At 37.5% G+C, this 16,345-nt stretch overlaps 1 protein-coding gene across 2 annotated transcripts in view; it reads left to right on the forward strand.

The window, feature by feature from the left end:
- The window catches only part of LOC127437044 (kremen protein 1-like), a 94,120-nt gene extending 78,024 nt beyond the window's left edge, over positions 1-16,096 (forward strand). Inside the window, exons 4-10 of one of the 2 annotated variants that reach the window (XM_051691692.1) lie at positions 680-804; positions 1,855-2,008; positions 6,634-6,743; positions 6,873-7,095; positions 9,419-9,610; positions 11,976-12,060; positions 12,521-16,096. In XM_051691692.1, coding sequence (XP_051547652.1) covers positions 680-804; positions 1,855-2,008; positions 6,634-6,743; positions 6,873-7,095; positions 9,419-9,610; positions 11,976-12,060; positions 12,521-12,677 — 1,046 coding nt within the window. In that variant the 3' untranslated portion in view covers positions 12,678-16,096. The remainder of the gene's footprint in view (positions 1-679; positions 805-1,854; positions 2,009-6,633; positions 6,744-6,872; positions 7,096-9,418; positions 9,611-11,975; positions 12,061-12,520) is intronic. The other variant, XM_051691698.1, reaches the window with a different exon arrangement.
- The last annotated feature ends 249 nt before the right edge of the window (positions 16,097-16,345 follow it).

Genomic DNA, 16,345 nt, shown 5'->3' on the forward strand with positions numbered 1-16,345 from the left:
CCAGGTCTCCTAAGCAACCAAATTGGCCCGGTTGCTAGGGAGGGTAGAGTCACATGGGGTAACCTCCTCGTGGTCACTATAATGTGGTTCGGTCTTGGTGGAGCACGTGGTGAGTTGAGCGTGGTTGCCGCGGTGGATGGCGTGTAGCCTCCACACACGCTATGTCTCCGTGGCAATGCGCTCAACAAGCCACGTGATAAGGTGCGCGGGTTGGCGGTCTCAGATGTGGAGGCAACTGGGATTCGTCCTCTGCTACCCAGATTGAGGCGAATCACTACGCGACCATGAGGACTTAAAAGCGCATAGGGAATTGGGCATTCCAAATTGGGTGAAAAAAAAAAAATATATATCTCACACTGTTCACTCCATGGTACTTGTGCATGTAGTTGTTATGTAGTGTGTGTAGTGTAGTTGAGCAATAGTTCATAAAACACCACAGTCTTTAAGACACATTTCCAGACTATTTACCAGTAGAGGAAACATTTGCAAGTGTGTTTGTGTTACAACATTTAATTGTATCTGATGTTTCTATCCCTTTACATTGGCATAATGCCCCAATACACCTACGCCACCTCTGTTTTCCAGCAAATGTTTGTTGTTACCTGTGTAAATAAACATATTACAGTTAATAATATGTTAAATGTTTGATGCTCTGTCTCTGTCTATATCCCTCTCTTAGTGCCTGGTAATCTGGGCTGTTTTAAAGACAGCGGCGATCCGACCCCTCTATCCGGAGGCTACCAGACCTCCAATAAACTCACCATTCAAAACTGCATCAGCTTCTGCCGTAACCAAAGATACAAGGTACGAATTGGAAATGCAGCTATCAATTGCAAGATGTAGAATAATGCAATAAGTCACATGAGGATATACGTTACAGTGATTTTACCATGATTAAGGAGTTTTGTTAGACACACATCTTCCATCTAATAAAGTTCACTAGCTTAACTGTTGGCCCATTAATATAGAATTCAGTTGATCCAAAGTGGAGAAGTTTAGAATTATTGGTGGTTCTCACAAATACTTGTGCAGGTCAAATTGCACCCTAAAATCGATTATAGTTTGCATAGAAAATGAAGCCTATTTTTTTAAATGAAGCACATTTTTTTTTCCAAGACTCTTATTACAGTACTTTTGAGTTTTTTTTTGTTTTTTTTTTTTTTTTTTTTTGTAATTCCCATTATTCACAATGGTAATTCTCATCAGATTCTCTTTACTTTAAAACAGTACTTTTTTTTTTCTTTTTGTTTTTTACTATATTACAGTAACAAATTTACAGTAATATAGTTTTAATTAGCATAAATTAAAGCCTAGTACTACATGATACCATGATGTCTAAATACTTAAATTATTTTTAGCTTTACAGTAATAGACTGATTTTGTGAATTTGACCCTTATATTATAGTCCAAGAATGTCCTCCTTAATTAGTGGAATTGTTTCCACTCATCATGCCAAGCTTCATAAGCGTTTATGAAACTGCACAAATTAAACTGAACAAAAAAACATTTTGTTTTGAAGACAATTTACAGAATATTGCCATGGGCCTGAAGGCTCAAACATACTTTGCATAATCTTTTTTTTTGTGTGTGTGTGTGAATTTTGTCCTGACTTGTTTTAGTTTTTAAAATGTCCTAACAATGAATCAAATGACTCAGCATAAAAAACTATTTTGGCCTTTCTAGGTGTAATCACTTGTATCCGCTTGAGTGTACAGGCTTGGTAAAAGGGCAAAATCAATAATATCCATTGTATTTCACTTGCTTTTCCGATTTCCAAAACACTTGGAATTACACTGGCATTAGAGAAATACGAGGTTTCTGATTATTTCTGTATTCTTGTGTGTTTTCTTTCAGCTTGCCGGCATGGAGTCAGGCTACGCTTGTTTCTGTGGTAATGACCTTAATTACCATCATCATGGTGATGCTCCGAGCACAGAGTGTAACCATGTGTGTTTTGGAGATCACACCCAGCCCTGTGGAGGGGACGGACGTGTCATTGTCTTTGACAGTATGTTCTAGTTGACGTATTACCTTTGCACAGGTCACTGATTTTCAAGTTAAGGGTGCTAATGATAACAATGCCCAGTTGTATAAAACACCTTAAGTTTTTCCTTTAAGTATAACACTTAAAGCGTGATTTCCCCTTATCCACCTTATTTTTCAGCGAATTAGAGCGCCACCATTATCAAACGTGAATGTGTACCACTTCCGGTATAACCCACTTTCAGCTATATTAGCTATACAAAAATACTACATTATTGATTACAGGCTGGCAATAAATGCCAACATATTATTATCATTAATTACGATTTTCATAAACACATTGGTTTTGATCGCATATAGTTTTACAGTTTATCACATTTTGCCATTGTTTCATCACACACTGTTGCACAGGCAGAATGAATGAAATCAGGCGCTGACATGGACAGTCCTCCGCACCGTCTGACATGCCTCCACAAACTTTATACAACCAGCTGAGAGAAGATGCCGGGGAAATGCTGCTGCAACTTTCTTTGCACCAAAACTGCATCTTGTTTCATCTTGGCAAAATAATAAACGCATTTTACTCTCCGTTCTTGTCAGAGAGCATTCTCTCTTTCTTAGCAGTGCATAGTAAACAGACATGCAGATCTTGCATTAAGCATGGCTAATGAAACATCGCCTTTGGAACTAAATAAAGGTATCATCGGAGGTTATGCAGGTACATATCAATGGAGGTTTACATGGAGACATGAAAGACTGCATCGTCACAATCTCGGTAAAGAAAGAAGCATATTTTATTACCGTCTCTTCAATACAACACACAGCAGCAAGTGAATGATTTACTTACTCTTTTACTATAAATGCTGATGTTAGAAATGATCAGATATTGCCACATAATTCTGCTGTATATCCTGTGGTTGTGAGATAGTTTATAAGCCCAGATCACTAACGCTGGTATTATAACCTTCTAGTTATTTACACTGCGGTCAATGCCAGCAGAACTTACACACATTCGCCGGAAATGCAGCCGCTGCTTGCTTCCGCGTTGCAAAATAAGGTGGATACACTTAGGTAAGGGAAACCGTTAAGGGATTTACTACAGGGAGCAAGGTTTTACCATAATAAAATTCTACTGTTACCATGGACACGGCATGTCTCTGCGAACTCTCAGAAGATCAGAAATGTCACGACCAACACTTGGGCAATTTTACCACATAAAAAATACTTTAACTTTACACTATGATTTTATTTTAATATTAATGACTATTAAAGTTTCTTCTTTATTACTGTCCGACCTCTTCTGAAGCAGCACGTAAACGCTATTGTCACGTGTCACCCGTTAGTTTTCACAGCACTTTTCAGTATGCACCAATCACAGTAGTTTACAATTACTGCATAAATATTTTTTCAAACTCATTTTCTGGAGGATACACAGGCAGATTTCCATTTGTAGTTGAGGTACAATCCTCAATTTTAATCGATTCAAACACTTTTTTGTGTACACATTTTCCTGTGTAAACATCCTGAGTTTCGCATGCAGACCAATTAATGGAGGATTCTACTTTTGTGACCTTTTGAGAAAGACACCTTTGAAAGACTGCCCGGTAAGAGTTGGACTGGAGGTGTAAGACGTTAAGATGCTTGTATAACTGTGCAGAGAACTGATTGCCATCCCAAATTAAGAATATTAGTGGTGGTCAGTAGGGGTGTAGGATATACACTATATTGCCAAAAGTATTCGCTCATCTGCCTTTAGACGCATATGAACTTAAGTGACATCCCATTCTTAATCCATAGGGTTTAATATGACGTCGGCCCACCCTTTGCAGCTATAACAGCTTCAACTCTTCTGGGAAGGCTTTCCACAAGGTTTAGGAGTGTGTTTATGGGAATTTTTGACCATTCTTCTAGAAGCGCATTTGTGAGGTCAGACACTGATGTTGGACGAGAAGGCCTGGCTCGCAGTCTTCGCTCTAATTCATCCCAAAGGTGCTCTGTCGAGTTGAGGTCAGGACTCTGTGCAGGCCAGTCAAGTTCTTCCACACCAAACTCGCTCATCCATGTCTTTATGGACCTTGCTTTGTGCACTGGTGCGCAGTCATGTTGGAACAGGAAGGGGCCATCCCCAAAGCGTTCCCACAAATTTGGGAGCATGGAATTGTCCAAAATCTCTTGGTATGCTGAAGCATTCAGAGTTCCTTTCACTGGAACTAAGGGGCCAAGCCCAGCTCCTGAAAAACAACCCCACACCATAATCCCCCCTCCACCAAACTTCACAGTTGGCACAATGCAGTCAGACAAGTACCGTTCTCCTGGCAACCGCCAAACCCAGACTCGTCCATCAGATTGCCAGATGGAGAAGCGTGATTCGTCACTCCAGAGAACGCGTCTCCACTGCTCTAGAGTCCAGTGGCGGTGTGCTTTACACCACTGCATTCGACGCTTTGCATTGCACTTGGTGATGTATGGCTTGGATGCAGCTGCTCGGCCATGGAAACCCATTCCATGAAGCTCTCTATGCACTGTTCTTGAGCTAATCTGAAGGCCACATGAACTTTGGAGGTCTGTAGCGATAGACTCTGCAGAAAGTTGGTGACCTTTGCGCACTATGCGCCTCAGCATCCGCTGACCCCGCTCTGTCATTTTACGAGTTGCTGTTATTCCCAATCGCTTCCACTTTGTTATAATACCACTGACAGTTGACTGTGGAATATTTAGTTGCGAGGAAATTTCACGACTGGACTTGTTGCACAGGTGGCATCCTATCACAGTACCACGCTGGAATTCACTGAGCTCCTGAGAGTGGCCCATTCTTTCACAAATGTTTGTAGACGCAGTCTGCATGCCTAGGTGCTTCATTTTATACACCTGTGGCCATGGAAGTGATTGGAACACCTGAATTCAATTATTTGGATGGGTGAGCGAATACTTTTGGCAATATAGTGTATATATATAAGTTAGCAATATATCGCAAATGAACTTGTGGTATGATTTTTATTCATCCATGTGTACAGTTTACACTTCTGGTTTGTGTGTGTTCCTATTAGATCGCCCTCCAGCTTGTTAGAGATTTCACATATTGCGTGACCATCAAATCTGTACTCCTGCAACAACTGCAACAGTTTTTCATCGCTTAAATGGTCTAAACTGGGTTCTCCCTCTCGTAAAAATTAGCCTTGGCACACTATGCTCTTCAATTGGTTGTATAAACGTAGCTGTTTATTCATTTTTATAAACCTGGAAACTCTTAACCTATACTTAAGATGAAGTCTTCCTAACCTTAGGAAATACTTAGCAAAATGGCAGTTAAGGGGCTTTATGCAACACTTAACAGTTTTTAAGGGCACACTTATAGAAAAGAAATACTTATAAGGGAATCATAAGGGATTGTGACGCTTTACCCATAAAAATCCTTAAGTAACACTTAAGGGTTATTTCCTGCAACACCCTTAAGTTTAAGGGAAACATTAGGGTGATGTTAAGGGAAAATTACACTTAAGGTGCTTTATGCAACAGGCACAAATCCTAACATATCTTGTTCAATGAACTGGGAGAGCTTATCTTACTTTAACTAACCTGTTACCATGAGATGCGTTATTATGAAATCATGAGCTCTGTGTAGACCTGATCTACTACAGTCAGTCTGCAATATCTCCTCTAATGTTTACCTGAGATAAAAGGAATAATTCATCCATATATGATCATTTGTTTTCTCACCCTCATGTCGTTTTCCAACTCCTGTGGTTTTCTCCATGGAACACAACAGGAGAAATTTGGTAGGGTATGAGCCGTAGTCCATAGTCCAAATCTTCTGAAATTATACAATAGCTTTCAGTGATAAACAGACGGAAATTGAAGTCGTTATTCTTTTTATGGAACATTCCACTTAAAGGAATATTCCAGGTTCAATACAAGTTCAGCTCAATCGACAGCATTTATGGCATAATGTTGATTACCACAAAAATTCATTTAGACTTTTAATTTCCTTTTCCATTAACTTCCTTTCTTTAAAAAAAAAGTTTCAAGAGTTACAGTGGAGCACTTACAATGCAAGTGAATGTGGACAATTTTTGGGGTTTTAGGGTTTGTTGATATTGCATCGTCATGGTAACAAAGTTGTAAAATTGGCTATAACTTTACACAGAAAAAGGTTAAGTCATTTTATCACACTACAATCATGTTTACATGCATATTGTTTATGTCTTGAAAAAGTGAGTATTTTAACATTCAAAAATCGGCCCCCATTCACTTCCATTGTAAATGCCTCACTGTAACCCATACTTTTGCTTTTTTAAAGAAAAGGAGGGATGAGTCAAAATTAATTTTTGTGGTAATCAAGATTATGCCACAAATGCTGTCGATTGAGCTTAACTTGCATTGAACCCAGAATATTCCTTTAACATCTTTTGTGTTTCACGGAAGTAAAAAGTCATGGGTTTGGAACACCAAAAGGTTGAGTAAAAGATGACAGAATTTTCATTTTTCATTTTTCCATTAAATTCTAGCATTGACTAGTAGTATAAATATTTATTAGAAGAAATTTAATTAGCTTAGCAACTTCTATTTTCAACAATGAAAAGTATATATCTTCTCCATGTTGATTATGACTACAAGCTATGCTAAACTGAAGGTATCGCTCTTACCCTGCAGCAAAAGTGGGAGCTTGTGGAGGAAACTACACCTCGCCCTCTGCAGTGATCTACTCTCCTGACTTCCCAGACAAATATAAACCTGGCAGAGTCTGCTACTGGACCATTCAGGTACATATAATGCTTTTAATATTCTAATGGAGGAAGAGCTTCTAGAGCCAAGCCACACCAAAATTACTAGAATATGTATCTGGCATAATGGCTGCCAAAGTCAATATCTTGGACATTTTGTTCTCCCAGGTTCCAGGGGCTTCCGTCATTCTGTTCAACTTTACTTTTTACAATATTGTGGATCAGACTGATATGGTGGAACTTCTGGATGGCTACTCTAATCAGGTGGTGGCACGATTTGATGGGCGCAATCCACCACGGGACATTGTGAACGTCACTGTAGACTTCGTCATTCTGTATTTTTATTCGGACAGGACGAACGAGGCGCAGGGATTTTCTCTTCTTTATCATGGTGAGGATTCTATTTTTATTGATTTAACTCTTTAAGCTTAAGTACCACCTGTTTCAGCAGGGGGCAGTAAGCGGAACTCCAGCTGTATAAGCAATGCACAGCTGTTCAGAGAACAAACAACACACTCAGGCTTGCTTGACACTACGTGAACTAGTGTTCAAATACAGCTGGACATTTTAAGTTTCAATCTGATTAACGTGACAGAAAAATCGCTGTGTTTATGACGCAACGCAACCAAAGTGCACTAAAAGCATTCATAGACACCTGTGTACATTGACTTATCCTTAGAAAAGCCATTATAATATATCTATCTCTGACCGGTTCACAAATTCTATTGCAAAATGAATTGCTGTGGACTGTAGATCATGATAGGCTTATGTTAAAAAATATGGTAATAAATATATTGCCCTCTAAAGCCACTTTTTGTCTTATCAATGCTTTACTAGATTGGCACAATAACGTAATGAATTTTAATTATCTGAATTATAATTTTTAAAATACAGTATATATTTTATTTATAATTATTTTAATATAACTATTTATAATTATTTGATCATTATATATTGAATTGTTATTTGAGGGGCTTTCTCAGCAAATATTTATATATGCGATTAATTATGATAAATTTGATTAATTAATTGCCATATCATGTAATTAATTCAATTAAAAATGTTAATTGATTGACAGCCCTAATTCTATTCTATTATATTCTATTAAGCATTATATAATAAAATGTTTGTTAATTATAAACATTTGTTATTAATAAATATTATTCTGAAGTTTCACCCTTTAATTTTAAGATTGGTGATGGCTTAGTGGGCTGAAGCACATAACTGGTAATTAGAAGGTTGCTGGTTTGATCCCCACAGCCACCACCATTGTGTTCTTGAGAAAGGCACTTAACTCCAGGTTGCTCCAGGGGAATTGTCCATGTAATAAGTGCACTGTAAGTCACTTTGGATAAAAGCATCTGTCAAATGCATAAATGTAATTTATGTACAGACCTGAATTGAAATGGAACTGACCTCAAATATACTTTGATGCAAAACATACCAGGTAGTTTCCAGGTGTTGTTTAAAGGCAGTATTACTAGAAGCCAATCACAATAAAGTAGTGCATGTGTAGAGCTTCATTTGCATCTGCAGGTGCAGCCTGATGCGTTATCTACTACATCTGTGCATCTGCACTGCAGTTTCTGATGGGTAATTTAGTAGAGATTTACTGTACCTGTAGAGAAAGAAGGAGGCTTTATATAGAGAAAAAGGATAGTTCAACCAAAAATTTGAATTCTCTCCTCATTTTATTCACTCTGTTGCCATCTCAAATTTGTTTAAATTTGTGAAACCCAAGTAAAGATATTTTGAAGGATGTACGATTTTTGTCCATACAATGCAAGTCAAGGGGGTACAAAACTTTCAAGGTCTAAAAAATGACATAAAGGCAGCATAAAGATAATTCATACAAATTGAGTGGTTTAATCCATGTCTTCTGAAGTAATACGATAGGTTTTGTGTGAGAAATAGACAAACATTTAAGTCCTAATTCACTATAAAATCTTGACATCCGCGCTCTGCTCATATGATTAAGTGCAAACAAGCTCCTCTCATGAATGCACCAAGGAGGCTAATAGATCAGATAAATAGTCCAGGAGGCATTTCCTCTTCCAAAACCTTTTATATATTCAGTTATGCTGTCACTTAAACAATCAGTATTAGTTACTATTAATGAAAGTAGAATAGTCCAAAGCCACATATGCGTAAGCACTGATCAACTATACTGAATGGTTCTTCTCTGTTGCATTGCACTCTGGATGCTCTGACCATTTTGTCAGTTCTATACAATTTTCAGACACGCTGTCACTTTCTGTTGTGTTGTTTTGGGAGGCAGAGTTCACTAACCACAATCTGAGGAATAATAATTGACAATGGGAAGTATGAAACGGAAAAAAATATTTTGCTGAAAGAAAAGGTCAGCGGAACAAATTGGCTTTCACCATTCACAGAGCCGTTTTCGCTTGCAGGCAGAGTTTGATTCAAACACCACGCATTGCTTTTATATCTGTGTCTGCAACACTGAATGACTGAGGTGATGTTATTTTGAAACCATGTCCATGTCCAGAGTACGTCATCACTGATGAATGCAGGAGAGAAGAGACATTAGAGATTTTAAATGCAAATATTATTGCAGAGTTTACATTTTATGAAGAAAATGTGAGTGTTTTTTGTGTTTTTCTTCTCACCCTGCTGTATATTGGTGCCCAAATGACAATTACTAGTATTTCATGCACCAAATTCCACATCACAACATATTTTCCTCCCCACAGCTGTTGAAGAGGATGATGATGGTGATGAAGAGGACACCAGTACAGTGAGGCCTCATACTGGAAGCACGACTGCTAAATCAAACACCAGTCAGAGCGGGAAATCCTCCCTGCTGTACTACGTGATCACATCAAGCCCTGCAAACATGCCAGGTCAGTGGCATGGACCGGGCCGGACAGCGGGCCACAGCACCAGTATGTGTCCTCTTCACTTCTTTACGCTTCAGTTACTCTTAGCTTACACTCTGTCCTCGTTTACTTTTCATACCAGATGTCATCAACTTAGCATAGGCAGATATGTTGGTGAGATGACTTGTTATGGACTTGTTTGGCATTTTAAGGCATTTATTAGGCCTTTATTGGCTGAATTTTTATCCTTGCCTTATACTGTAGCCCCTAACCTTAACCCCCATTTTTTTCCTAACAATAACATTATTAGTTAAAAACATAAGATAACAATAGCTAGTACTGTGGACACTATATCCTTTTTAGGTTCTCAGTACTAGGTGTAAAATAAATATGGAATGCATAGTTCAATGCAAAGGCAGAGACAGTAGTTATTCTAGATGTTTAGTCTAGGTAATGGATCAGTAATAGAAATTAATTATTAATATCCTAATAATTTAATTATTATACAAATTATTCATTCTAACAGCTTTGCATCATTAATGGTTTGTTGGTATACTGCTCCATTTATAAAGACTAAACATCTAGAATAACTACAGTAGTGTCTCCACTTTTGTATAACGTCACTGTGCTTTTCAGCTCATTTAAATGGCTATGTTGAAACACATTGTATATTTATTTTACACCTGTAAGCTGCACATTCTCATAGTGTACTGAGAACCTATAAAGGGTGTAATTTGGAAAGTCCTAGCTATTAATATATTTTGTTTTAGCTAAGAAGTTTATTTTTAGGGGGGAAAACTAATGTAATGGGCTATAAGCCATCAATAAGAAATCAGGCAATAAAGGCCTCATAAATGCCTTATAATGTCTTATAAAGTGCAATTATTAAAGATTAATTACAGTCTAACTTCTGATCCCTAAAATAATGTTACCAATAAGGGAAAAATAAGAAATAGTATTTTGCATAAAGAAAATGAAGGTTATTTATAGGACCGTGAAGATTTTTTTTATTATAGTAAGGAGAATTTTTTTGCATTAAGAATTATGGATGAGAAAATGTGCTTAATTGTCATGAAAATAATGTCATAATGCAAATATTGCCAATCATCCCATATAATATATAATCATCCCGTATAGGAATAGTTCACCCAAAAATGAAAATTCTCTATCATTTACTCACCCTTATGCCATTCCAAATGTGTATTTTTAGATGAATATCTCAGCTCTTTTAGTCCATACAATGCAAGTGAATGTGTGCCAAAACATTGAAGCTCCAAAAATCACATAAGTTAGCATAAAAGTAATCCATAAGACTTCAGTGGTTAAATCAAATCTTCAGACATGATATGATGGGCATGGGTGAGAAACAGATCAATATTTAAAATGTATTTTTTTCTCACTATAAATTCTCCTCCCTTCTCAGTCAATCTGCACTTTAAGTTTCACTTTCACATTCTTCTTCTCGTTTTTTTTTTTTTTTTTTGTGATTCACATTCTTCATGCATATAGCCCCTACTGGGCAGGGAGAAGAATTTTTAGCAAAAAATGACTTTATTTTATATAATAATATATCACTTCTGAAGATATGGTTTAAAACACTGGAGTCATATGGATTAAATGTATGATTCCTTTATGTGCTTTTTGGAGCATACAAATTTTGGCACCCATTCACTTGCATTGTATGGACCTGAAATATTCTTCTAAAATTCAGTTTGTGCTCTGCAGAAGAAAGAAAGTCATACACATCTGGGATGGCATGATGGTGAGTAAATGAAGAGAATTTTCATTTTGGGGTGAACTATCACATTATGGGAACAAAATTGCGCATTAAAATCCGTACAGGACACGGTTTGTCCCATATTTTAGCATCTCACACCCAAAAAGCAGAGAAGGTTTCAGTCGTGATTTCTGTCAAAACCAAAATTAAAACAGCATCAGTTTGCCAAAATACTTTGCGTTGTAAATATTAGCACTTTGATGTTGATGTGATGTGTCTGAACTGTGGCACTTTAAGTACAAAACAGTACAATACAGGTTTATTTTTAAAAGCTTTATGTTATTTCCTTACATTTCCCATGTGATAAACAGTATTTACTACCAAAACACACAACACAACAACAAAATGGCAAAGATTCTCACAGCTTAATTCTTTATGGTTAAACAATAGTAACAACTACTCTATAACTGTAGTAAATGCGAAACCTAATCTAGTACTACAGTATTTTAGCTAAACAATGGCTTTCATGGTGCATTTTTATAAGGGTATTTACTGAAGTTTATCTTTCCTTAGCTAGCTACCTTACTGTTCCATAGATAGCCACCCTTTATGCTAGATACTTTTTTTGCTGGTGAAACTGTGTGTTTCTGTATGATTGTAAATATGAGGCTGCATTAGTTTTGCTGTCGGTAATAAACATGTCATGTTTTACAGTGTGGACTATCTATGCGCTAGCTGCCCTGCTAATGCTAACAGTAATAGCCATGGTAGCTAAGCTGCTACTGCACCTTACTGTTAAGTAAGTAAACATATCACAAAATTATGAATTTAATAAATTTTTTGAAGCTTTGTTTTTTGTGTTGTTACTGTAAAGCATCAATTGAAAAATAATAGTGAAAGATGAAAAGTATATGAAAATAGTGAAAAATTGAATAGCTTCCCCCTCAAACAGTTGGGTTTAATTGCAGGCTAAAGGGGGTAGCTATTATATACTGAATGTGTCAACTTTGATTCGCAGCTTTATCTGTGTCAACTTTGATTCGCAGCTTTATCTGTGTCAACTTTGATTTGCTGCTTTATCTGTGTGCTTTTGTCAGATTTATTGTTGCTGTTTTACTCTTAATGGATGTTTTTTTACACTTTTGCATGTCATTTGGTTTTTACGAGGCATATCGAAGCGTACGTAAAAGTTTGATTGGCAATAACTTTCCTTTTGTTCCTTATCTTTTTATATCTTTTTGTCCCTCTTTGTTTCTTAGGTCCTCATCCATTCCATCGATCAGCAGTTCAGAATCATGTGCGCAGAGCACCGCATCTGAACCTTGGATCATCTTATACAGACCTTCCACCATCTCACTGTTTAAGAAGAAACTCAAGAACCACCATGGGGACCTCAGCCCTCTCGTGGGAAACTAACTTCAATTCTTCTGACCTCTACGGCTACTTTAGCCCCCTGTAAGGAATGCACACACTGTACGTAACGCTACTGGGCTATGGAAAAGGAGTAGAACAATCCTTGATCGACTTCAAATGACCAGAGCAAAGCCCAGCCAACAGGGTTGATCGGTTGTTGCTAAAGAACTTGGCCAGAAAGGTACAGAGAGACCTCGGTGCCACTGGCCAATACGCATTTACTTTGAATTTGCATCTCAACCAATCACGAATGATGTGACAAGTACACAAATAAACCAAGTGATATGATTAGCAAAGGAGATGTCTGGTTTGTCTTGACATTGTAGAGCAACAGACCAAAACGAACTCATAATCGATGCCAAAAAATGGCCCAACCGTTTCTCCAGGTGCTTTTGCAGAAGCGATCAACCCCTGATAAATGTCTTTAGAAAGGGTGAGACTCCCCGTGGACCACACTGAAAGACAAAACCACTTGTATAACCAATATAATGCCACTTATATGCCCAACTAGCCCCTCTGGAAGAGAGATACGATTCAGTTTCTGTCACTCTAATGTAGATCACCTCTTTTTGAGGAGCACAGAAGGTCTTTCTCCTAAGATTAAAGAGCTGTTTGAACCAGTGGAGGATTGATGACACAATCACGTAGAGGAGAAAGTGATTCAGACCTTTGAGGACTCAAAGTGAACAACAAAGAAGTCTCGAGAGAGTTGAGAGTAGACGAATGGACTGCGAAGTACCAAAGCCTGCAATTGCTACAAGTTGGGCAATGTTCAAGATGATAAGTAATCCCTTTGGACCTCTCATGCCATCTTTTTTGGTCTGTGCTGGGTTTTGATCTTTCTGTAATGCCTTTAAGTGCCTTCAGGACTGAAAAAAACTCTTCTAAATGGTCACAATGTCACAATGATATAAACAAGCATTGATCCTTCGGACCATTGAATTGCAAATGAGAATAAGCACTAAGAACTTTTTTTTCAGAGGATTGTGGGTGTCGTTGGGGCATATTGTTCTTGTCAGGTTTTCGACTTGAGCAAGAGAAGCATTGTGATGAACATTGTGTAATTCTGTGTGGGAATGATCAAACGTTATTCCCTTTTCATTTCACTCCCCAACGAAGGCAGTGGTGAAATTCTTCCAAAACAATTTGTTCTTTCTCCCCCTTCACCATAACTTTTGCTTTCAGATTCTGAAGCACTTTTCTAGTAAGCCAAAAACCACAAGGATCACTGCACTGCTTGCTACGAGGACTGAGGACGCTCCTTCAAAGGAACGCACAACCGGTTAAGGGTCATGACATTTAGACTGCAGTGTACAGCACTTGAACAGCCATTAGTTACAGATCAAGATATGAGTTGACACGAGGGGTGTCTTACAGTTTTGTGTTCAGTGCTCGATGTTACACTTGATGTGTCCTAACCAGACGTGACATGACAACAAGCTTTTGTTTAAGGCATAGTTTACCCAAAAATGAAACAATTCTGTAATCATTTACTCAACCTTGTGTCATTCCAATCCCGTATGACTTTTGTTGTTCTGTGGAACACAAAATGAGATGTTAGGCGGAATCCCAGCCTCAGTCACCATTCACTTTCATTGCATCTTTTTCTCATACAATGAAAGTGAATGGTGACTGAGACTGAACATTTAGCCTAACAGCTCCTTTCGAGTTTCAATACAAGTTAAGCTCAATTGACAGAAATTGTGGCATAATATTGATTAACACACACACACACACACACATTTTTTTTTTTTCGATTCGTACCTTATTTATTTTAAATAAAAGCAAAAATTGGGGTTACAGTAAGGCACTTACAATGGAACTGAATGGGGCCAGTGCATAAATGTTCAAATATACAATGTTTTAAAAGTATAGCCACAAGACATAAACATTATACATGTTAACATGATTTTAGTGTGATAAAATCACTGACTATCCTTTTGTGAAAAGTTATCCAATATTACAACTTTGTTGCCATGACGACATAATGCCGGTAATCCCTGTAAGTTTTATCACACTAAATTAATTTTAACATGTATAATGTTTATGTCTTGTGGCGATATTTTTGAAACAATGTGATTTTAATGTTTATGGACTGCCCCTTTCACTTCTATTGCAAGTGCCTTACAGTAGCCGCAATTTTAGCTTGTATTTAAATAAACCAGGGACGAGTCAAAATTATTCCCGGTGGTTATCAGCAATACAATACAATAACTTGTATTGAACCCAGATCATTCCTTTAGTGTGTAGTTATGTGACGCAACATTTTGAACCAATGAGATTTTACTGTGGGTCGGACTTCCAAAACAGCACCACAGATTTAGAAGCCAAATGATCAGCACATTGTCCTGTCACTCACTGCGATTTTAATCATCTGATGTTTTATCGCATCAAGCCTGATTTGGGCACAGTGTTACTGTATGTTTTAGCAATACTGTGAAGGCCCCTCATCTCAACGTCCTTTTGAGTGAATACATTCAGTATATAACCAAACACCCTGAAAATGGGTGGTCAGCAGTACATTATTTGTGGGTGTCACAATTGCAGCACTTACCAACAAAACAAATTAACAAAATCACCATATTATGCACTTTTATTTATTCTAACAGAAGTACTTATCTTGTGTCTTGTCTTATACATCTGTTCATTAATAACTCAAGTCTGGGGGGTATTCGAGCACGGGTCAAGTCTCAAGCCTTGAGCCCTCCTCCAGGGACAGCGAGCCAAACACGTTTACACTATCCTCATGGCAGGATTACATTAACTTACGCACTACTGAAATACTGTATAACAAAAGACCTGTAATTGAGCAAGCTGCCCACCCAATGTTTCAAGGTTCTTCCTCAATTCAAGTGTATTTGGCTGACCTGATGCTGTATTTTTGCCATGTTTTCATCTGCACAATGTCCTAATTATTGCATACTTCATACCCTTAGCTCTGAAGTGCCCGGGGCTACCCATGCATACTATAGTATCACTAGTCACAGACAGAAAGAGATAAAGAGACCATGGCTGTCAAATCACATAGAGACAAACTCAAAGTGACAGGTTAAATCTAACAAGGTCTTATTTGTCTGGAAAGACTGGTGAGTAATGTAGAATCCAGATTTCCACTTATAAAGCAAAGCCTAAATAGCACTTTTAGCAATGGAAAAAGTGTCATATCCTTTTGTGGTTTATCACAATGTCAGTGCGCTTTCCTTCTGAGTAACCAAGATGGGAATCCCTATAATTTTGGGAAAGGGTGCTTCCAGGGATAATAAAAAAAGATGTTGTTTTCATGGAATTGTAAATAAAATAGTGAGAATTTTAATTTATACCATAAATTATTGTTTTGGATGTAAATGGAACATAATCTATCTTTTGTATAAATACCTTTGTAGTTTTTATTTAATGTGTTCTGAGTGCAAAAAGAATAAATATGCATGTTTCTTATGCCTGTTGTGTCTCTTTTGTGCTCCATGAATTGTCACTAATGCCATTTTTATTAATGAGGACAGGGAATAATTTACATGGAGGGGAAAAAACAGAGAGGGGAGATTTACAATGCAAATGAGATCCTTAAGGACACTCCAAAATTTGCTTGCAAGATGACCGAAGTTTCTGCAGCATTTCAGTAAACGGATATGACAAAGGGGTAAATATTCAAACAAATATGCATTTGAAAACTA

Source organism: Myxocyprinus asiaticus, chromosome 4 (assembly GCF_019703515.2).
Source record: "Myxocyprinus asiaticus isolate MX2 ecotype Aquarium Trade chromosome 4, UBuf_Myxa_2, whole genome shotgun sequence".
NCBI classification, from domain to species: Eukaryota; Metazoa; Chordata; class Actinopteri; order Cypriniformes; family Catostomidae; genus Myxocyprinus; species Myxocyprinus asiaticus.